The 24,042-nt window shown below is 37.9% G+C and overlaps 1 protein-coding gene across 16 annotated transcripts in view; it reads left to right on the top strand.

Annotated features, from left to right (window-relative positions):
* The window catches only part of LCOR (ligand dependent nuclear receptor corepressor), a 164,679-nt gene that overhangs the window by 123,540 nt on the left and 17,097 nt on the right, over positions 1 to 24,042 (top strand). For 5 of the 16 annotated variants that reach the window (XM_031015375.3, XM_055352622.2, XM_063710346.1 and 2 more), the window contains one exon: positions 13 to 9,489. The exons of 9 other annotated variants lie outside the window; for them this stretch is intronic. In XM_031015375.3, coding sequence (XP_030871235.1) covers positions 13 to 982 — 970 coding nt within the window. In that variant the 3' untranslated portion in view covers positions 983 to 9,489. Of the gene's footprint in view, positions 1 to 12; positions 9,490 to 24,042 lie in introns of those variants that run through there. 2 more of the 16 variants (XM_063710345.1, XM_063710343.1) reach the window with 1 other exon arrangement.

Genomic DNA, 24,042 nt, shown 5'->3' on the forward strand with positions numbered 1-24,042 from the left:
CCATCCAATTAGGCGACCTGGGAGACCCAGCCAGTACCGCCCAGACGGACTTCGGAGTGGTGATGGGGTACCTCCAAGAAGCTTACAGGATGGAACCAGGGAAGGTTTTGGACACTCCACATCACTCAAAGTTCCACTGGCTCGATCCCTGCAGATTAGTGAAGAACTACTGAGCAGAAACCAATTGTCCACAGCTGCCAGCCTTGGGCCATCTGGATTACAGAATCATGGACAACACTTAATATTATCCAGGGAAGCCTCTTGGGCAAAACCACATTACGAGTTCAACCTCAGCCGTATGAAGTTCAGGGGAAATGGTGCACTCAGCAACATCAGTGACCTTCCTTTTCTTGCAGAAAACTCTGCCTTTCCAAAAATGGCACTTCAAGCAAAACAAGATGGAAAAAAGGATGTGAGCCATTCATCTCCTGTAGATTTAAAGATACCACAAGTTCGAGGAATGGATCTTTCTTGGGAGTCTCGCACTGGTGATCAGTACAGCTATAGCTCTTTGGTAATGGGTTCACAAACGGAGAGCGCGCTTAGTAAAAAATTAAGGGCTATTCTTCCAAAACAAAGTAGAAAAAGCATGTTAGATGCTGGACCCGATTCTTGGGGCTCAGATGCTGAGCAGTCTACCTCTGGACAGCCATATCCCACATCGGATCAAGAAGGAGACCCTGGCTCCAAGCAGCCTCGGAAGAAAAGAGGGCGTTACAGACAGTACAACAGTGAGATACTGGAGGAAGCAATCTCAGTGGTTATGAGTGGAAAAATGAGTGTTTCCAAAGCTCAGAGTATTTATGGGATTCCCCACAGTACACTGGAGTACAAAGTAAAGGAGAGGCTGGGCACTTTGAAAAACCCTCCAAAGAAAAAGATGAAATTAATGAGGTCGGAGGGGCCAGATGTTTCTGTAAAGATTGAATTAGATCCCCAGGGAGAGGCAGCACAAAGTGCAAATGAATCAAAAAACGAGTAGGAATACTGTAGAGTGCCAATTACTGTACAAACTGGGTGAGCACTACTGCATCATTGTTCAGCTATCATTGCTTGCACGTAATTTCATTTACTGTGACACTTTTCTTTGCAGATTTTGCATTGACTTGTGTGTACAGAGATGAAATGTGCATTCTGAATGTTGCATATTTTAAATTTTTCATGTGCAGTATGGCTCGGAATATGTTTGGCCTTTTGCATGTTTCTCTACAAAAGAGAATTGAGTTACCTCACAGAGAACAGATACATGGAAGTGGACTCCTTGCCTGTAGAGCCTGCATGCTTTTTTGTTTTGTTTTGTTTTGTTTTTTCTTAAGTTATATTTGTTTTTACTTTTTAAAAAAGAAGAGGAAACAAAGCCCCCTTTTACAAACTACGTCTGTCATACTGGGAGCTTTATCACTGCGAATTGGAAAGCCATCTTATAATACAAAATTATTCACATTTTTCATCTACGATTCAACTAATCGAAGGATTAAACTAAAGAAAAAACTAAGAAGAACAATGAACCTTTGACTTTGAGAAATTTGGTTATTCACTGACATAATTATTGGGTCATTTATAGTTACGTTTTATAATTTTCTTCTCACTATTAAATTTACTTAAATTAGCAAGCTATTAGTGCTCACCCAGAGGGGAAGGTGGTGGAAAATGTGCACACACTACCTTCAGAAATGCTTCAGTTAATTACTTTGAACACTACCTTTGCTGTAATTTCATTTGAGATTTTCTGAGGGTAGAATTTGGTCTCACCAACAAGTGAGGATATAGCCTTATCTCATGGAGGACGAGCTCCGTATTTACTCAGGAGCAGTCAGGGTACATGACATAAAACAATGGAGGATGCCTCATTTTAGCAAACTAGGTTTCTTTGTATTCTTCAGTCCTTTTACAGAATTGATGTGCTAACTGAATATCATTGCAGCAACTAGATTAAGATATTCAAGATCTCTTTATTGGGGATGGGAGAAATAGGGAAAGAAATGTGTATAAGTAATTATGATATTGCAAAAGTGATACTTAGATTTTACAGCCTCAGTAGTCTGCCCAGTGTCCACATTAATGAAGGATCCATGTTTGTAGTGAGAGAAAAAAACCCCAAGGTAACCTGATATGATTTAGGATGCATATCAGTTCTAACAATTCAATCAGAAGTCAAGCTCATTGGAATTCCTTTTTTAACTGATCCAAATACTAGTAGAAGGGGGAGGGAGAGGTGTTTTTTTTTTTTTAAGTTTTTATTTAATTTTGTTGGTTAGAATTTTTTTCTGTTTTTGGCATCCTACATAATACCCCCTTCTTGACTTTTTCTGGTAATTAGCTGATATTCATGGTTGTTTAGCACACAGTTCAGGACCTTTGAGATCATGTTTGTATAAGCACTCCTTGAAGAATATCTAAGCTTTTTTTGAGATGGGCTTTTAAAATTATAATAAGTAAAGTTTATTTTCTGCGGTTTTTGCAAGAATAAGCAAAGCCCATGGAATTTAATTTTTCATTGTGATCAGATTAAAATTACTATTTGTGCAAAACAAATTCCACACCACATGTACTGTATATTCTAATCTGCTGAGAAAGGTGGTCAGGCCCTTCTAAATGCTTAACCAAAAACAAACATTATTGGAGTTTCAGTGTAAAATAAAATTAAAATTGGAGGGTTGGTTAGATTGATTTCAGATGGATACTAACAGTTTGAGGGGAGGTCCAGATATTTTCAAGGCATAAATTCTTGCCTGGAAACTTTGGAGCAATTAATTAAATTAGGTTAAGTTTTCCCTCAGCAACCTGTGTGTTCAAAGGTTAGGCACACCATTGCTGTTACTAAAATACATGCACTGCTCATTCTTGACATAGCTTGGGTGTGGGTTCCTCTTGTTTCGGTTATTTTGTGTAGCAGTTTAATCAGTGGATAACTGAGCCTGTTTCCTCTTAGCTTTCTAGACTTCTTAACAGAAAAAACAGTTTGGGTTCAATAGCATTTTATGATTCTACAATATTTTGTCACCTAGCTGGAAGTTGCAATAAAAATTCCTTATGAAATATATAGTTTTCATCTGTAATTGAAGGAAATCATAGAAAGTTTGCTGAAAGCAAAGGGCTAAGCTTATGAAAGAATGCCTCCTTTGTTACACACTCAAGAATTTGTCAGCACACAATTAATTGCAGCCATAGTACCTTTTTGCGTAATGTTTGGGATATTCAGTAGCCCAGGATTGCTACAAAAAGGTCCTTTGAGAAAATTAATTTGTGCTTGCTTTTATCCCCTCTCAGAAAGACATCACTAAAGGCCCATTAAAAATCTGGCCCTAAAAGTTCAACTTTTGTAGAGTTTATTGTTCAGAGAGGTTTAATCCTATGTGGTAGTCTATATAAGTGATGTATGAGTTGAGTTATGTAAATTTTGTCATTGTAGTGTACATGGAGTGATCATTTTACTAACATAAATATTTTCTATGTGTGTTTCAGTGGATGACAATCGAGCAGCAGAAGAATGGTGTGCCTACCCTTTAATGCTGCAGTTTAAGAGAACTTGTATTGTGTCATTTCAGATTGTAGGCTGAGAGTTGTAAATAGTGAAAATTTGAGTACTTCTATTATTTGCTTTGGTTAGAAAGTGAATTTAAAAAACAAACCAAACTCTAAACTTTCTCAGATTAAAAGTCGTGAGACCTGAAGATTGTAATATTCATGTCTGTGAAGCTTTTAAACATTACACTTGAGATCAGTCATGACTTGATATTCAGGTAAATTTTCTTTTCCAAGAAGCTTTTGAATAAGCATATTTCCTCCAAAGGTCTCTCTCTTTCTCTCTCTTTTTTTGAGTGTAGATTATTTTAAAGCACTAATTGCATTACATTGGTAACTGCAATATAAAATAGCCATTATTGTTTTGTGAAGCATGGTTGAAATTAGCTAGTGGTCCCTTTTGAATTTCATGAGCCTCTCAAAAAAGAAAAACTTAAAAAAAAAAAAACAAAAAGCTGCTGGAATATTTCAAAAGATATATATTTTACCTTATTATAGGTTTTGTAAAATTAGTTTGTAATATTCAGGTGCACTTTTAATGTTAAATTTTGTGTTCAGAGTTCCATTATACCATGTATTTCTCGGAGGTGGCTCATCACACGGCTGGCTGGCAGTCTTGGTGCCGCAGTGATTCCTTAATATTTGATTTCTCTCTTGATTTGCCACTATTCTGTATTGGCACTTTCAGTGTAGATATTCTAGTTTGGGGATGTCCTCACAATGTGTAATAGAGATTGGTCTATTAGCATGCTTAATTTCTGCTAATCAGAGTTTTGCATGGCCCAAACAACAGTTGACCATTTTTATGGTATGGGAAAGTGTAGTTCACAACTGTCTTTGTCACGAAAGCCGTTTTTCCTCACGTTTTCCAGTAGGCAGATAACATTACTTAAATTATTAATATATAACACTCTTGGAACTATTGATAGGAAATAATGTATTTAAAATAATTTTTTGCATTTTCAGAGACCTTGATGTTATAGGGTAGATAAGCTATGGCACTATAAAATCAAAAACACTAATTCTGTGGAAGGATATCTAGTTGGTATTTTTATCTTTAGCTTTCTCATTTCTGAGACAGCATAGTCATCCAGCTTGATGGTAATGTAGTATATTACTTTGTTCAGTGGGCTTATAAGTGACTCTGAATTATGTTTGTGATGAGCTATACACTTTTTTTCTGTTCCCCAAATACCATGAAGGACAAGGTCACTCTTTCAGGAAAAATAATTTATATTTGTGTATAATACTTTTTAATATTAAGTTTGTTGTTCTGAAGTTTAGATGTTGCTTGATAAACCTTTGCTGCAGCAGATCATGAATATGAGTAAGGCTTTGTGTGTGATAATAGGGGTCCTTATGTGAAGTTAATTACTGTTCAGTTCTGGTGAGCAAGCTCAACAAGTGTGAAGTGTGTATTAGCTTTATTTGGTACACTTTTACTTTACAATATCGAAGTGCTTTTAGAACTCTGGTTATCTTATATAAACCATTACCTCAACCAATTGGCATTTCTTTTCCCCAACATTTACCTTAGCTATAATATGAGCTATGTGGGATCAGATGGTAAAACTATAAAAGGCACAATGAGAAGTTTAGTTCCCAAGTTTTGGAGAGAACTCTAAATTAGACTAAAAACAACTACCTGTTAACACCAATATCATAACTACCTTCTGTCGTTAGGCAGTACATAGCAACCTTTGAGCTGCTAGTGAGCTATCTGTTCTCCCCCTACCCCCAAGTAAGCACACAGTGCCAGGCCTGGTTCTAAGCCTTTGTGATTCTCTTACATCTCATTGACCCATAATAGTGAAGCATGGATTCATTTATTTTCATAAGACAAATTGAGTCAGCTCGATGTCAGAAGTTGAAAATATTTTGAGTAGTTTTAACAGTTATATGACAGATTGGCATCATTTTCTTTAACAGCTTTTATCTTTGTAGATTTCCTTTTGAGACCATGTATTTTTGCTTTTATAATTCTTTCATTAAATACCAGAGGTTGTTTTCATATTAATCACTCTTTTCTGTATATTCAGGTTGCTGTCATTGGTGATAGAATATGGCAATAGACAGAATTATGCTCCACTTTATGTTTTATAGGAGATACTGAAAGTTATAGGTTAAATTTTGGCCTTCTTGAAGATATCAAAGATTGTTTTCCTTGTTACCTTTAATTAGAATTTGGTCTTCATTAATGCTTTGGTCAGGCTAGCATTACTAAAAACTTGATGGCTTCAGCAGAACAGCCCGTTTAGGAGACTATTAAGCTATCTAGGGATTTTTTTTCAAACTAATTGCTTTCAAAATCTGAAAAGGAAAAAAGTATAGTTGTAGTACAAAGAAGACAGAACTCCAGGCTCTTCTCAGTTTATTTTGGTTTAATTCTGTACTGGAGACTTGAATAGGATTTGTGAACATGGTGATGGAAAGAAAAATAGAGGACATTATTTGTGTATCCTCATTCCTGAATAATCTTGCAGTCACCTTTTAAAGAAGCAGACATTAGCCCTGTAACACAACACTGTAGCTATAAACCCTAGGTGTTAGGAAGGAATTTGGGGTGGGGAGGGTGGAGTAGGATGGAAAAAGCATGTAGACTTCTGAGAAGAGGCTAAAAATTCTGCCCTATAATACTAAAAATGAGTCACAAGATAATGTGGTGAAGTTAGGCCATCTGGATTTGATAGAAAAATCTTTTACGTTGTTTAAAAATGAGAATCGAGGCTAATTAATGTTGATTTGACAATAGAACATGAGCTAATTCTGCAACCGTTTGGGGGTAATTTTATGGTTTTCAGTTCATTTAGAGCTGTATCAAGAAAAGCTAAAAAGCAAGCACTTTTAGTTAATCATAGATTTATTGGATATAGCAAATATTATTATAATATTTAATCTCTATTATTTGAATGTGGAAATGAACTCTTTTACCCCATCTTGAACTGTCATTGAACATGCTCAAGATGATCAACACTGGAAATGACCCTACACACATACCAAAAAAATCTAAAGCAGTAAGACATATTTGGAGATCCATACCTCTTAAACTTTTTAGATTTGTCTTGGGAAAGAATTTATGAACCTGTAACCAGTATTAGTGCAGTCTTGGGTTCCTTGTTCTGCATAATTGCACCCTTTCTCAGGTATGTCCTGACAACATAAATTTTAAAATAATCTCATTAGAGATTAGATTCTCAGTGGATAGTGTGTAAGGGGACTAGGGGTGGGGGGTTGGGGGTAGTTGGACACAGGACACTGACACAGTAGAGCAGGGATTTTTAACAGTCAATAGCCAAATAGAATTTCAATCTAGAATATTTTTACCCCCTCAGAATGAGTGAAACAACTTCCATTATTTGGTATACCCGGTGCTACACTCCTAAAAGTCTTTTTTTTTCATCCAGGTGACTTTTTTTATTTTTTCTGCTTGGTGGTGGAAGGTTATATAGTAAACTTCACTGTCATTAGGAAAGCGCTTGTCCAAAATGTTTAAAGTACTAGAAAAGGGATAATTCAGCACTTTTTCTGTTACAACACTAAAGTCTTAATTTATCTTCAGAGTCTTAGGTACTGTAAGTTTTTGGATGATTATTTAAAAATATAAAACATACTACATAATATGGGGTCAGATCACATTTATATAAATAATTCTTATTTTAAAAAAGACAATAACATTTTGTACCTTTCTAGCAATTCCAAGTGATTGCCTCATTTTCTCTTGTTAAGCATTTCAAGCTTAAGAATTTGGAATTTGAGAGAAGGTGAGGGGGAAAATTCCCCAAAATAAAAATTTGTTTCAAACCATTTTAGAAAAATAAATCACTAGGAAAATGGGTAGGGATTCTCTCCCCCTTTAAGTCTTCAGGGAATGAGCAGTATTTAGAATCTTTGGCTGAAATTCAAGCCTTTTTAGTTTGTAAATTTTTAATATTAATTCACTGACATGCTTTTTACACCAGAGGACTGAAAATGGATCTTAATGTTTTTAAGTTGTGGAAGGGTATATTTCTAAAATGAGGGGGGGATGATTAACTAGGTTAGTATTACCAGCATTAGTAAGTTTAAGGAATTTTAGTATGTAATAGCAAAGTGTTTGATTAAAAGTCTAATCCTATATTGCTAGTCAAAATTAGTTACATTCTGATCTAGGAAAGATAATAGTCATTGGATATTGATATGCTGTGCTGTCAGAAAACCAGACTAAGATAGAAACCTTTATCTGACTCCCACATGTTGCTTGTTCTGATGGGATGTATACTTTACAGCAGCTTATTGCTGCTTTGAAAAAAAATGTATAAACTATACATTTGGAGTGTTTGCATATAATTCTTTATAACCTCCACTTAAAGCTGTCAGACATTGGTATTTTATCAGTCCACATTGTTGAATAAAACTAATGTTCTTAGGAATCCAGCTTGTACACACTGTTTAAAAACCCTCAGGGACAGTTTACACACTCTTCTCACTCAATTCAGGTACTTTGATGCTATTCTTAAACCTAACAGTGACTTGTATTTTTCTGTTTTGCTTTTATTTCAACGTGCTGGTAGCACATCTGATGAATGTCAACTTAAAAAACTCAGTTCAGGTATCCAGGTATAACTCAGCCAAACAGATTTTAAAGCTGCATATAACTCTCCAGCACATGGTGCCTCACACTCTTATAGTGGCATTCTATATATTCAGTTATTACTACTGAGCAGATAATATGGGGGTTCCTGTTAACAGTGTATTTTTTAAAAAAAGTGCATAAATGTATAGCCAGCACACTACACACACAGACACACGCAAACATGCACAGTTAAACTATATATTTTTAAATGCCACTAATAGCCAGCACAACTAAAACAAAAGACATTCCTAACTGCTCTGTAAGCTGTTAACAGATGCAGTTCCTTCTTGATGTGGCTCTTGCTTCTTCACGATAACTACTACTAAATTCAAGCACTGGTCCTTGGGTGTCTGACCTCTACATTCTAGTTTATGCAATGTCTTTAGAGAATTTTGTGCACTGGCCACTGTGATGGAACCATTGGGCCAGGAGTGCTTTGAGTTTATCAGTAGTGATTCTGCCAAAGTTGGTGTTGTAACATGAGTATGTAAAATGTCAAAAAAATTAGCAGAGGTCTAGGTCTGCATATCAGCAGACAGTTTTGTCCGTGTATTTTGTAGCCTTGAAGTTCTCAGTGACAAGTTTTTTCTGATGCGAAGTTCTAATTCCAGTGTTTTAGTCCTTTGCATCTTTAATGTTAAGACTTGTCTCTTTAAAATTGCTTTTGTTTTCTGCAGTACTGTCTGTGGTTAACAAAATAGATTATTTCTCTGCTTTAATATTTGATATCTTACATCTAAAATAAATTCTCTCCACGTATAAAACCCATAGCCTTTGGAGATATGGAAAATGGTATCTTTCAGATTTCTAGAAGTTCAAGTGTCATACAACAAAACAGGAACCCCCTTTACTCTTATGGACCTCATTTCAATATACTGTTTACAGTTTGATGGAATTGTATAATTTAATATTTCTCTTGTACTGTAGTTTATATTTATTTACAGATTTTTTTTTGTACTGTGTGATTTGAACTTTTTGTTCCTTGCTATGATCAATGTTTATGTAGTAGAGCACTTATGATCACAAATTAAGTTTTTTGGTTTGATTGCACTACATTAAATTTTTTAATGCAGTTCTGATTTTTGACTGGACTAAAACTGTGTCTTAATGTATGTGATGAGTACTTAAAATTTTAATCCATGTGGTCCCCCCCCCCTTTTTTTTTTGCATTGTATGTCAAAAGCGCTTGTTCTTTCGTGCATGTGTAAGATTTAATGGTTCCATTGTATTATTTGACCATGACATTTTGGAGAAACATTCCCAGCTGTAATGTTGTGTATGGTAGTTCTCACTGGATGCTAGACTTTTCAAAACCACTATTCTTCTAATAAATTTTGTTGTGAAAAACTGTTTTTAAAGCTTGGTTTCTACTTCCTAAGATTTTAATGCTTTTTGAAAAATTCACAAAATGGGTAAAAGTTGGATTGTACTCCAACTAAATACACATGGTACAAAGTTAGTGATTTTTTTAATGATAAATTCTTTCTAGATGCAATCTCTTAGATAACTTAAAGTTCCTGCTGTGAGATTCTGCTTTCATATTCAGGTGCAATATTGCCTTGTAACTCAGTGTCTTTACTAATTTGATACCTCGGCGCTCAGATTACCTCAGTTTTCTTCATTGGATTATTCATTTTTAAAAATGTATTCAGCTAAACAAGATACAGTAATGTTTTCATAATACCGTCTTCTGTCTTGACTTAGTTTTTTATAATTTTCTTAAGAGTATAAAACTTAATGCCGGGATTCCTTGTCAGAAAATAATAGTGACTATTTTTGGTTTGCTTTTTTCTTGAGGCATAAGTATAAAAGCAACATTGTCAGTCAGTTAAGGTTATGATGGTAGTTCTCATTCTTGGCAGTTCGCTGATAATTCCTTTTACCAGAACACATAAAGAACAGAGTATATGTTGCTCAACATTTAAATTTTTTTTTTTTTTTTTTTTTTGAGATGGAGTCTCGCTCTGTCTCCCAGGCTGGAATGCAGTGGCACGATCTCGGCTCACTGCAAGCTCTGCTTCCTGGGTTCACGCCATTCTCCTGCCTCAACCTCCCGAGTAGCTGGGACTACAGTCGCCCGCCACCACGCCTGGCTAATTTTTTTGCATTTTTAGTAGAGAGGGAGTTTCACAATGTTAGCCAGGATGGTCTTGATCGCCTGACCTCATGATACGCCTGCCTCAGCCTCCCAAAGTGCTGGGATTACAGGTGTGAGCCACCGCGCCTGGCCTTAAATTGTTTTTAGAAATTAAATGTATAAAGAAGCTTTGCATTACAAAGTGGTGCCTTTTCTAAAGTGGTTAGGAGAGCTGAACTCTAGTACATTAAGATTAGAAGAGAAATGTATTTCAGAAAACTACTTTTTCAAGATCATGATATAATTACCTGTAGGCATGTTGAAGTGATTTTTGATAATTTCTAATGGTGGTTTTTGTTTTGTTTTGTTTTTTGAGACGAAGTCTTGCTCTGTCGCCCAGGCTGGAGTGCAGTAGTGCAATCTTGGCTCACTGCAACCTCCATGTCCCGGGTTCAAGCAATTCTCCTGTCTCAGCCTCCTGAGTAGCTGGGACTGCAGGTGCATGCCACCATGCCAGGCTAATTTTTTTTTGTATTTTTGTAGAGACGGGGTTTTGCCATATTGGTCAGGCTGGTCTTGAACTCCTGACCTCAGATAATTCACCCGCCTCAGCCTCCCAAAGTGCCGGGATTACAGGCGTGAGCCACTGCGCCAGACCGCTAGTGGTGTTTTATATTTAAAGATGATGCTATTGTTAATTGGTCTAGTTTATCTTTTAATAGTTTTTGTCGGCCGGGCACGATGGCTCACGCCTGTAATCCCAGCACTTTGGGAGGCCGAGGCGAGCAGATCACGAGGTCAGGAGATCAAGACCATCCTGGCTAACACAGTGAAACCCCGTCTCTACTAAAAATACAAAAAATTAGCCGGGCGTGGTGGCGGGCGCCTGTAGTCCCAGCTACTCGGGAGGCTGAGGCAGGAGAATGGCGTGAACCCAGGAGGCAGAGCTTGCAGTGAGCTGAGATCGCGCCACTGCACTCCAGCCTGGGCGACAGAGCGAGACTCTGTCTCAAAAAAAAAAGACTGGCTATCTAGCTGTTTCTGCCTTTGGTCTGATGTTTATAAAATAGGAATTTATATTAGTACTACAGACTCGTTCTGTTGGCTTTATTTGTTCCCCTTAATTATGCCACATACTTAAAAGTTTTTTTTAGAAAGCTAATTATTATTTCGCTGTAAGTTCCAAAGCCATAACTTACTTGTTTGTGGTCATTTCCTGCCGTTACTCATTATAAACTGGCAGCCAGGTCAGTAGTAAGATTACAGTTTAGCATCTCATAAATGAATTTGCTTTATTTTAGTGATCCTATCTTCAAATTGATATTCAGCTCTTCAGTTGTTATAAAGGCCCTATTTAAAGAAAGGACTTTTTCTTTTAAACTGGAATTTTCTCTGATTCTGCTGATATTTTGGAAATTAATTCAGGGGGCCCTATGTGTTAACAGGTGTGGAAATTAGGGAGATTGCATAAGAGAAGTAAAATGGAAACTTTTTTTTTTTTTTTTTTTTTTTTTGCCATATCCTGAGTTGTGGATTTTCCCCCCTGAAGGACTCTTAACAAACACTATTCAAATATAACAGCATATGCTCGGGACGTGTGGTATTAGGTTTTGTAGCTGAAATGAGTGAATAATTTTTTTAATAGAAAGTGTTAAGTAATATAGTAGATAAGAGTTCTTGTTACGTTGTGTTCACTTTATTTGCTTCTAAAAGGTAAGCATTTTAACACAGAATTTTATTTATCAGATTCTTAACAGAATGTTGAACTTCGTTGTTTGACAGGGTCTCATTCTTATCTCCCAGGTTGGAGTGCAGTGGCATGATCACGGTTCACTGCAGCCTCGACCTGCTGGGCTTACGTGATCCTCCCACCTCAGCCTCCTGAGTAGCTGGAACTACAGGCACATGCTGCCATGCCTGGCTAATTTTACGATTTTTTGTGGAGACAAGGTTTCAGTATGTTGCCCTGGCTGGTCTCGAACTCCTGAGCGCAAGTGATTCTCCCACTTTGGCTTCCCTAAGTGCTAGGATTTATAGGCATGAGCCATCATGCCTGGCCGGCTGTAGAGGTTTCGTAGGCATGTAAGAATACTACTGTTTCTTGACTAGTCATTTTTTAATGTTCGTTGTTCATCAGCAGTATGGAGTGATAATGGTTTGATATTTTTTTGAAATAGAATCTGTCCCTGTCTCCTAGACTGGAATGCAGTGGTGCGATCTTGGCTCACTATAACCTCCACTTCCCAGGTTCACAAGTGATTCTCGTGCCTCAGCCACTCGAGTAGCTGGGATTATAGGTGTGTGCCGCCATGCCCAGCTAATTTTGTATTTTCATTAGCGTTGGGGTTTCACCATGGTTGGCCTGCCTGTTTTGGAACTCCTGGCTTCAAGTGATCCGCCCACCTTGGCCTCCCAAAGTGCTGGGATTACAAGTATGAGCCACCGCACTTTGCCTGAATTGTTATTTTAAAGTTATCTTTCAACTTGGTACACTAGAAAGATCACTTATTTTTCCTTCTGTAAAGTGAGGGTGTTACAGACTGAATGGTTTTTAGACCTTATTTCAACTCTGAGTTGAAATATTTAAAATGATAGAAAATGTCATTTTCTATTAAATGTGAGACAAATACACAAATCGTATCTGTACGAACATTGGCAAATACAGTAGAAACTCTTTATTGAATAAGGTCTCATAAACCCAGGTCTCACCTTTGCATTGAAACATTTTCTAAAGGAAAAAAATCTGGATATCATGTTTAGATGCCTTTTGTTTAAAACAAAGTCTATTTTAAGTTTTTGTTATGAAGTGTGTATGAATGTGATACTTTTGCAAATATTAACTTGAAAAGTCACTTTAAGTTATTCATAATTTTTATTTCTATTATGTGCAGGGTAGGTGTTCCTTGAATATTAGAACGCTAAGGGTCTTGGGAATCATCAGATACAATCAGTCTTAAGCAGAATCAACCTTTTAAAAATATAGATGCCTGGGTCCTACACTAGACTAGATCCACTGAATCAGTTTATAGGAATGAAGCTTAGACATGTTTAGTATTTTCAAAATGTTCCACAGGAATTTTTTTGGGTTTTTTATTATGGTTAAAAAAAACATTAAAATTTACCATCTTAGTCATTTTCAAGTATACAGCTCAGCATTGTTAAGTACATTCATGTTGTGAGCACAGGAAGTTTTTATTAACCCACTGATTAAGTACTGTTGATCCCATTCTACTTTTTCATTTTTTTAGGTGAAAAACATGGAACTTGGAACCTTGAGGGACTTGTCCCGCCTCACACAATGAGGTGCCCATAATACTCATGATTTCATACCATCTTACTTATCTCCGTACCGCTTTGGCATTCTTGACTCAAGCTAGAATTAGACTTAGGGATTGTACATACTAATAATTTTCCGTTAGATTCAGTTTTAACTAAGTTTTAACTATTAATTGAGTTTGGCCCTTCAGCAAACTTACGCTGCTTTTTAGGAAGAGAATGAAATCTCTTTTGTGAGGTTAGCCATAAAAATATTGAAAGCATAGAAAACCTCAATGTTAAAAATCAGCATTAATAGGTGACTTTCAGAAAGCCCTCATAAAGGAGGTGAGTTGAAGAATAGGTAGGGCATGGATAGGAGAGGAGAGAATACCCCAAGTTTGAGAGATAGGATTTGATGGGCCTGAGTTTAAATGCCATGGCTCACTTCTGTAATCCCAGTGTTTTGGGAGGCCGAAATGAGATGATCACTTGAGCCCAGGAGTTTGAGACCAGCCTGGACAACATGATGAGACCCCGTCTCTACAAAAAATACAAAAATAAGCTGGCTTGGTGGCTCAATGCCTGTAGTCCCAGCTACTTGGTGGTGAGGTGGGAGGGTCACTTGGGCCCAAGAGATAGAGGCTGCAGTCAGCCCTGATCGCACCACTGCACTCCAGCCTGGGTGACTAAGTAAGAGATCCTGTCTCCAAAAAAAAAAAAAAATTCAGCGTTTTCACTTGCTTACTACTACATGATCTTGAACAAGTTATTGAACCTTCCCGAGTTTCAGTTTTCTTATCTGTAAAAGAGGGTCATAGATTTGCTATAAGGTTTAAATGAGATTCTGTTGTGTAAAATACTTAGCACTGTGGCAGGCTCTTTGCAAGTGTTGTATAAATGAAAGGCATTGACAGCACCTGATGGGCATGAATTTAGTGTGAGGGATAGAAGAGTGAGAAAGTCAGATTGACATTATGCAAGAAACTGTATTGATTAGAACACTGAAGAGTGAGGTCGTTGCGTTCATATTAGACTGAAGCAAAGGGCAGCCAATCTTGTTCAAGAACATAAAAATACTGGAATTGTGATTGAAACCTGGAATGCTGTTTTCCTGCATTTCATGGTACTGTTTTAGGGGAATGTAATCAAACCATTAATTATTGTTTCTTTTCAAAGACTAAAATGGAATGAAAGTTGTTTGGAAGTAGAAGATGCTTAAGATTAGAAATTTAAAAGTCATAGAGTTAACTATGTGCATTTCCATTGTATACAAATTTTTTGTATACTTTAAGGTTGAAGTTTTACATGCTTTGTAGACTTCTTTTTGCATGGGTAGTAGAGTTTGAACAATGATCTAAGAGCTGAGGGTGGGAATGTGTATGTTTAATCATCAAAACTTTTCCAGTGGAAGAAGTTGGGGACAATTATGCCTATTTAATGTGGTTTTATCAATTAGGGGTTCTGTCGATTTCAAACCAACAAATCAGATCACAGCTAACATAGTTTAGAGGTGTTCATTTCAACAATTTTCTTTCTTTTTTTTTTCTTTCTTTTTTTTTTTTTTCTTTTTTGAGATAAGAGTCTTGCTCTGTTGCCCAGGCTGGAGTGCAGTGGTGTGATCTCAGCTCACTGCAAGCTCCGAGTCTTGGGTTCACACCATTCTCCTGCCTTAGCCTCCCGAGAAGCTGGGACTACAGGCACCCACCACCACACCTGGCTAATTTTTTTTTTTTTTTTTTAGTAGAGGTGGGGTTTCACCATGTTAGCCAGGATGGTCTCGATCTCCTGACCTCATGATCCGCCTGCCTCAGCCTCCCAAAGTGCTGGGATTACAGGTGTGAGCCACCATGCCCAACCTTTAACAACTGTTAAATTGACTTGAGGCTGGGTGTGGTGGGTCACGCCTGTAATCCCAGCACTTTGGGAGGCTGAGGCAGGCAGATCACCTGAGCTCAGGAGTTTGAGACCACCCTGGGCAACATGGTGAAATCCTGTCTCTACTAAAATACAAAAAAATAACCGGGTGTGGTGGCGCTTGCCTGTAGTCCAAGCTACTCTGGAGGCTGAGGCACAAGAATCGCTTGAGCCCGGGAGGCGGAGGTTGCAGTGAGCGAGATCACACCACTTCACTTCAGCTTGGGCTACAGACTGAGACGCCGTCTCAAAAAATAAATAAATAAGAGTAAAAAATAAATTGACTTGAGGTATTTTTGCCAAGAAGACCTGGCAGTGTAATTTTGACTAGATAGAGATGGATTAAGAAAAAAAATCCATCTTCTTGGATTTCTTCTCTACCTACCAGGTAGTTTTTCAAATTGGGTTAACCAGCTACAGCCTATTAATGGATTGTAAGATCCTAACCAGCATTTTATGTTATGTTATGTTATGTTATGATATTTTAGAGACAGAGTCTCACTCTGTCGCCCAGGCTGGAGTGAAGTGGCATGATCTCGGCTCACCACAGCCTCTGCCTCCCGAGTTCAAGTGATTCTTGTGCCTCAGCTTCCCAAATAGCTGAGACTAGTAGAGACGGGGTTTTGCCATGTTGCCCAGGCTGGTCTTGAACTCCTGAGCTCAGGCAATCCTCCTGCCTCGGCCTCCCAAAGTATTAGAATTACAGGCGTGAGCCACCACGCGCAGCTCTAGCCAGCATTTTAAAAAAGAAACAGAATCAGAGTACGTAGGATTATAGTAAGGATAAAGAATGTTTCATCAAAACTTACATCATCATACATATATACATACAAATTGGAATGTGTGTACTGGGTCACTTTGTAAAAAGTATTTCTTGTTCTGGATTGCTGTTGAAAACCTAGTGGCATTTTAAAGCCATTATATTATGTAAACCATTTCATCCCAGTTTTCCTGGTACCTTAGAGAGCACACTTGGACTGCCTGTGTGCTTAGTCAAAACCTACATACTTACTGTCTGCCCTTCAAAATTCCCTTCTTTCCCTGCCTCGTTGAACTCATTTTTTTGAAAGGTTATTCTTTTCCCTTCTGATTATATGTAAAAATGTTTCCTCTACCCCTTTCAATTCCCTTGAAAAATGCATTTGGGAGAATTATTTTCACTACATAATAATTTATTTGAATAGTCCATTTGTGACTGACTTAATGCCTGCCATGAGTTGAGCCCCAAGCTTTAGGCACTGAGGCTACCAAATTGGAAAGGACAAAGTCCTTGACCTAGAGGAGGTTCACAGTTCATGGAGAAGACGGTTAGGTCAATAGTTACAAAGCAGCATAAGTACTGTTTAACAAAAGATACAAGCAGACTGTGAGAGTAGAGGAGAAACTACCTAATGCAGCACCAGGGACAGGGTGCTGAGGAGGGTTGTGTAAGCAGTAGGGGGCTTATAGGGGTTTCATGCAGGAAAGTAACCAGATGAGATTTGGGCTTTAGGAAGATGGCAATTCTGGATAATGTGACGCTGACTCTAAAATGAGAAACTAGGGGCAGAGATATACAATATAGCATTTTCCAAAGAAAGTCAACCGTTGTAGTTAAAACTGGATGGTGTATTGGAGGCAAGGGAAGTGATGAAACTAATAATAAAAATTGAGGTAGAATAAATATCTAAATTGAGGTAGAATATCTAGCATAGAGTATCTAAATAACAGGCCTTATAACTCTTACGTCTGCATGTGTGGCTACACATTCAGTTACATTTTGTCTTCAAAGATTGCTGAGTAAAAACTTGAACATACAGATGATTTTATTAATACTTAGTTCAGTTCTACCCCCAGAACATCTCCAGCTGTAGCCTTGAGTGTTTCTAGAGAGGGGTGGGGTGGGGAATAGTTATAAAGGACTATTAATTCTTATAGCACCCCAGAGAGGATGATAAATATAAAATACCTTGCTTATCCTCACACTTTAAAAATACTTAAAAAAATAAAAATTTAGTTTTACTGCTCACCTTATGAATATCAATGAGGTAAAGGGGTAAAATATTAAAAATATTTTTAAAATATTTTTAAATGTATGTCATCCAGTCCAAAATCTCACATCTCTCACTGCCTCTGAACCCTCCCTTTTTTTAAAAAATTAACACCATATATACGTTAGATTTTGCATAGTCTTACCAAGGATGATGAAGTTAGAAACAAAAATCAATTTGGTAGGGGAAAAAAACCACAGAAGTAGTTTGTCAGAGATGTGTTTTCTGAGGCCATCACATTTCCAGAGAGCAAATAGAGGCATTGACCTGCTGTGCTTAATGACCCTTGCTCTGACTTCCTGCTCTCCAAGTAACTTTCTGATCATATTTTGGCATCCTGGGTACATTTGTCTGTAGGGTAAAAATATGTTAAAGAATGAACATGAGAATCTTCTTGATAGTTGTATTTTTTATTGTAATTTAATAAATTTGACAATCTAGTTAAAATGAAGAAAAATAGGAGATACAATATATAAGCCTTAAAGTGCTTCTGTGATATTTAGGAGATCTACTCTGTCCCTTATCTAGGGATATTAAGCCTTAAGATGCAGAAAGCTAGCAAACTGTGGCTTCATGCCCAGTAAGCTCCCTCTGAAACACCTATTTTTCCCCCAGTTTCGATTATTCATTATTTTTGAACCTTTATTCTGCTCTTTTAGTGAACGTGGTTAAGAACATGGTAAACTTAGCTATTACAAAGGGATTGCATGCCCTTTGTTTTAGATCAGTACCTCCACACACTTGAACAAATACCATGTTGCCATTAGCAATGGTGTCACTGAGGCTGGGACTTCTATAGGGGTGAAGAGATACATCCTGGTTTCAACCCCTCACCATTCTCCATGATTCTGATCTCTGGGAAAGGGAATAATTTAACCCCAATTTTGAAAATTGCTTTTTCTGTATCTAGGTTCTATCTACATCCAAATTTAGATAATTTGGATTTCAACCACCTGGAAATCACATATTTAACAGCCTGTGATTTTTATGAACTTCATTTCTCACTTTCCTGTATTCACTTTTGCCTACCCTTTCACTGCTTCTCCTAAGCCAGTTCTGTGGAAAGAAAAGTTTGTTCAGGGGTTTTAAAGTACACCTATGGCTTTCTAAAGAGTGGAAAAATAAAATTTCCACACCCCATGCCAACCTTCTCCATTATGTCTACACAACTTTGTCATAACCTTGGAATATCCTCATATTCAGGTGTGGAGGATACAACAGATGTGAAATAGCCAAGAGTAGATAAATTTCTCCATGTAGAGCAAGGACTTGTCAGCAGATTTTTCAGGCCCTCCTGACTATACTTATACTTTCTGTGCTTAAAGGAGAAGAAGTGAGTAAACTAGGGGACACAATTTCAGATTATTGTCTGGCAAAAAATATAACTTGTTATACCTTGAAGAGGGGGTGAGGAAGCATTTTTATGTTTTATTTAAAGAGTCAAGCCATAGTAATTTACAACCCTTGACTATAGTCAGCTCTCTAAAGCTTGCTTTCCCCTTCTGTTTTCCTGGGACTCCCTGTTTCTGCTATTAAGATTAGCTCCTATCCAAACATCATTCTCTGTGGCTATTGATCTTTTTTCAGTCAAGAAGAATGTATTTTGGTCATCACTGATATTGCCTTTGACCATCAAGCAGTTATTGGTAGTTAGAGGGTAAATACCTAAATTCATCACTCCTAAATTCTAGACTCTCAGACTTGTCACTTCACCTCCATGCCAAATCTCTTCTCCACTTGATCTTTTACTCTAAGATAACATAAGCATTGCCCACCCACCAGTATTAACCACAGGAATGCTTTCCATCAGAAATTAAATGTTGTATTATTGACTTGATAGGCAAGATAAGCTGTGTCTAACCTATGATGTAGATAAATATTGAGTAAATCATTAAAGATGGGGTTATGAAACAATCATTCTTAAACTGTAGCTTTTAAAGGGTTTATGAATATTATCTTATCCTTTTACCACACCCTTAACAATTAGGCATGGAACTGAAGATAGGAAGACAGTGGTCAAGGTCATGCACACCATTTCTCACCAAGGAGATAAACTGAAAACTAATTTAAGTATTGGAAATCCAGTTTTTTGTTTTCCTTTATGAGAAGTGGGAGTACTTCCTCCCGTTAACCAATCCCTAGGATCTTACTGTGCTTTAGTGGTGGTTTTCAGGTATTTCTGATTAAGGAATAATTCACTTGACTATTACAGAGTCCTCTTGATGAGCAGAAGCAGCATGAACTAGCATGAGCTCAAGTCATTTCAACATCTGTTATGAATTACTGTTCTTATAAAGACCTCATTTAGTCAGATGTGAAGGACATCGTATGATACAGACTATAATCTGCACCGAACTAAAACAGTGCTTCCTGGACCTTAGGCCAAGTTGAGGAAATGGTTTGCAGAACAGAAAATTGCCTCTCTCTGGTTTCCCTACTAGCTGCCCAACAATATTCTAAGTTAATGCAAGTGCTATATTTAGGGTTTGTTACAAATCTAAGGTCTCGGAAAAATTGAATAACTAGAAGCAAAAGTAAAGACAAGCTGTTTAAAACAGGAAAAACTGGCTAACACCTATTTTTTAACATAAAAAATAGTAATAGAATTAAATATCAGGAAGTTGAGATTCATTTTTAAAATATTCAAATGATAAAGTGAAATTCATCTAAACTTAGGTGCTATTGGCCAGGTGCTGTGGCTCACACTTGTAATCCCAGTACTTTGGGAAGCCGAGGCTGGTGGATCACCTGAGGTCAGGCGCTCAAGACCAGCCTGGCCAACATGGTAAAACCTCATCGCTAGTAAAAATACAAAAATTAGCTGGGTGTGGTGGCACATGCCTGTAATCCCAGCTACTTGGGGGGCTGAGGCCCAAGAATTGCTTGAACCCGGGAGGTGGCGGTTGCCGTGAGCCAAGATTGCGTCACTGCACTCCAGCCTGGGCGACAGAGGGAGACTCTATCTCAAAATAAAATAATAAAATAAATACTTATGTGCTATTAAGAAAAATTCCAGAAAAAAAAGTAGGAAGCTGGATAACTTTGAGGCACAGCCAAAACTGATTTTATTGCTATATTGTAAAGTTAGCTGTTATAACAGGGCCTTTTAATGACACCTGGACAAAGGTTAGTATTCATGTGAAGGCCTCTCAGATCGAAGGGAAGCTGTTGGTGGGCTCATCATGCCTATGTGTCTAGTTGCCTACCAGACATCTCAGATTCAGAATCATGTAAATATCTTAATACATACAGTACAGAGCTCTTCAGAAACATACACACCCTAACAACCACCAGCCACTACCTTTGTTACCTTTATTCCTATCTCAGTAAATGGTGCTGCCCAGGAAGAAAACTCAGGAAGCATCCTAGATGTCCCTTTTCCCTCTCCTCTTTTTTGCTAAGAGAAAACAGGAAAACATGAAACATGGTCCCTGCGCTCAAGTAGCTTACATCTGCTTGGGAAGCTAAGACAAAAACAAGGCAAAGTCAATACAAGATAAAAATTATAGGATAAATATACAAGACCCTGGCCAGGAGTGGTGGCCCACACCTGTAATCCCAGCACTTTGGGAGGCCGAGGCGGGTGGATCACCTGAGGTCAGGAGTTCGAGACCAGCCTGACCAACATGGCAAAACCCTGTCTCTACTAAAAATACAAAAGCTAGCCGGACGTGGTGGTGGGCGCCTGTAATCCCAGCTACTTGGGAGGCTGAGCCAGGAGAGTTGCTTGAACCCGGGAGGTGGAGGTTGCAGTGAGCCAAGATCACGCCATTGCACTCCAGCCTAGGCAACAACAGCGAAACACACAAGGCCCCGTGTAATTGAGTTTTACCAAGCACAGTGGCTTAGGATTTTCAGGAAAGAATGCAATGAAACCAGGTGGGGTGGTTTTGAGCTGGCCAGTGACAGGCTGACAAGAATACCCTGGTACCTGCTCTTACACGTTGTCCCTGATCCTTTTTATGAGGAAAACATACAAATGATCTTTTTTGTTGATGCCATTTTCTCTGGAGGTTGCCATTTGCAGTTCTTTGGAAAGAAAAGTTTATTTTCTTTTCATTCTCCTGAGCTTCCACAAACTACTGCTCTAAGTGTCTCTTAAGGTTGGTGTAGCCTGTGTCAGTCTCTCTGATGCTACTGTTTTTTAGTATCCACATGCTGTATTACATTGTTCCAGGTTAGAGTTCAGTGGATCCTGAACATGTTTCTTTAGCATGCCTTAGTGGTGGCATGGAAGACACCACCGCCTCTTGCCATGAGGTTGTGAAATACATTCCTACCTACCTGTGGCTATCTAATGGGGACTAGCTTGAGCCATATGGCCATGGTTGTTGCTTCAGGGCTGGCTGCATGGCCCTTTGGAAGACCTTACATTAGTTAAGGGTAATGAAAATATTGGGGTGCTATTAAGTTATTGAAACATGGGACAGCAGCAGATTAGAGTCTCACAATCATGAAGGAAGTTAGATAATACCTGTGAACTAAATTATTACTCATTTATTCCGTGTGAGCATCACTTTAGAGGAAAGTGCTTCTTCAGCTTTCTTCATAGCACTCTGTCTTCTTACTGCATGCATACCTTGATGTCATTCAACCCCAGGCATCTCATTAATTCCAAGCACTAAAGCTTGCTTCCAGAACCCAGCTATAGGCATGAAGCGGTACCTAGAAAAGTTTTGTGAAGAGTTAGGTAATGATTGTGCTTCTTGAATTAGGAAGAACCGTTTATCTCTTCAGTTTTTCTACAATTAGATGCCATAATATTTCTTCACCCTCTTCACAGACCTTTGTCAACCTTTTTTGTGTATTGCTAAAACGCACTTGGAGTATGTTCTTTGATGCACTGAAAAGGCATCCCACTTATTTATAGTCACCTACCTTGGAAACATCAGGAACATATCAGGAACTAAGGAATAAAGGCTTTTGAGCAGCAGAAGTTGTGGTTAGAAAATTCATGTACTTACCCCTAAAACTATTCCTCAAGCTTTCATTCAGAGCCTATTTATTTTTACTTAAAGTACCATTTTGGCACTTGGGATATGGCTTCTCAGCTAGTGAGTAAAATTCTCTACTAAAGGTAGAAGTTGGACTGCTAAGATCAGCCACTGTTTGGAAGCCAGTAAGAAAGAAGATTTAATACAATACAGGCCACCACTGTAGTTTTTAGGAAGTCAGACTTAGTTAATTGAGTTGCCACTCAAACTATTAATCTAATTCAGTCTAGTATAATAAAAATAATAGCCAGACTTCAGTAATAGTCCATATGGTAATGATCCCAAGTATCAGGAAGAATAAATTATGTTCCAAGATAATATAATTTTTTAAGACTTCCATCAAAAAAAATTTGAATCTTTAAATATTTGCTTTAAAATGTTTGGTACTTGAAGGTTAAACTTTATCCAGAAAATGCACACCTTTTTGGGTTATAAGAAAGCATTAATGCATGTTCTTGATCTCCAAGTTTGTTTGTTTGTTTGTTTTTTGATGTGGGGTCTCACTCTATCACCCAGGCTGTAGTACAGTGGCATGATCATAGCTCCCTGCAGCCTCGACCCCCTTGGCTCAAGCGATCCTCCTACCTTAAGTCTCCCAGGTAGCTGGGACTGCAGGCTCATGTTAGCAAGCACAGCTAGCCCAGTGATTTTTTACTGAAGCACTTTTAATTTGATTCACTGACAGTAGTGGTAGCTGATATTTGTGTAAACTTTGTAGGTTTTTCCTTGGAGAATTTCCAAGTGGTAGATGGGGCAGGTACTCTACTAAGACCCAAAGTGGTTAAATGTTTTGGACAAGGTCACATAACTACTAAGCAGCAGGACTACTTACTGGTTCTCCATCTCCACTCTCGTACTGTAGCCTGTAACACATATTGTGCTGTTGCTTTCATCTGATAGACATAGTGACAAAGTTCTTCCTAAAGGGGTCTGGGGTCCTTCAGCAGGGGCCTCCTCCTGCCTGTTCCATGAGCAGAAAAGTCTGCAGCTGCATGAGGATTCTGTTGAGCTCCTTTGTACATCTCATTGAGTCAGAAAGTTGGAAATGTCCTAACAATCACTCATCCAAGGGTGTCACTGATGTCTTGCCTGTTCCAAAGGAAGAAGATAATATTTGCCATTCTTGCAAAGCAGGAGGAGCTTATTCCATATGTTGCCTTTTTAAAACTTTTACTAAGTCCACTTTACAGATAGAAAAGTACTCAATAGGTTGTTTCTAGCTGCTTTCGTCTTTTCTTTCCTTTGGTACATTTTGTCCCCATCGCCAGTATGTACTTCAGAGTTCACCGTACTTGTGTACCTTTTGTAATACTTCTATAATAATATTTTTTCCTAGAGTATTCACAATTCAGGTATCATTGGAAAGTATGAGGTAGGCATTTTCTACGACATTTCTAGTCTTTCAAATCCATGGTCTAATATAGGCTCTTTCAGAAACCCATGGCACTACCGACTAAAACTGCTTTCTTGCTAGTTGTGAAAACAAAAACACAGTGTAACCTTTTCTCTGGTAAAGCAGTTTAGGTTAAGCAACAGATTTGACTAATTTCTTGGTTTTGTATTTAGACATGTTCAGCAACCTTTTCACTGCTTGATCTTAAAAATCTCCCTAAGTCCTGAACAGAAACTGAA

Source organism: Gorilla gorilla, chromosome 8 (genome assembly GCF_029281585.2).
Source record: "Gorilla gorilla gorilla isolate KB3781 chromosome 8, NHGRI_mGorGor1-v2.1_pri, whole genome shotgun sequence".
Classification (NCBI taxonomy): domain Eukaryota; kingdom Metazoa; phylum Chordata; class Mammalia; order Primates; family Hominidae; genus Gorilla; species Gorilla gorilla.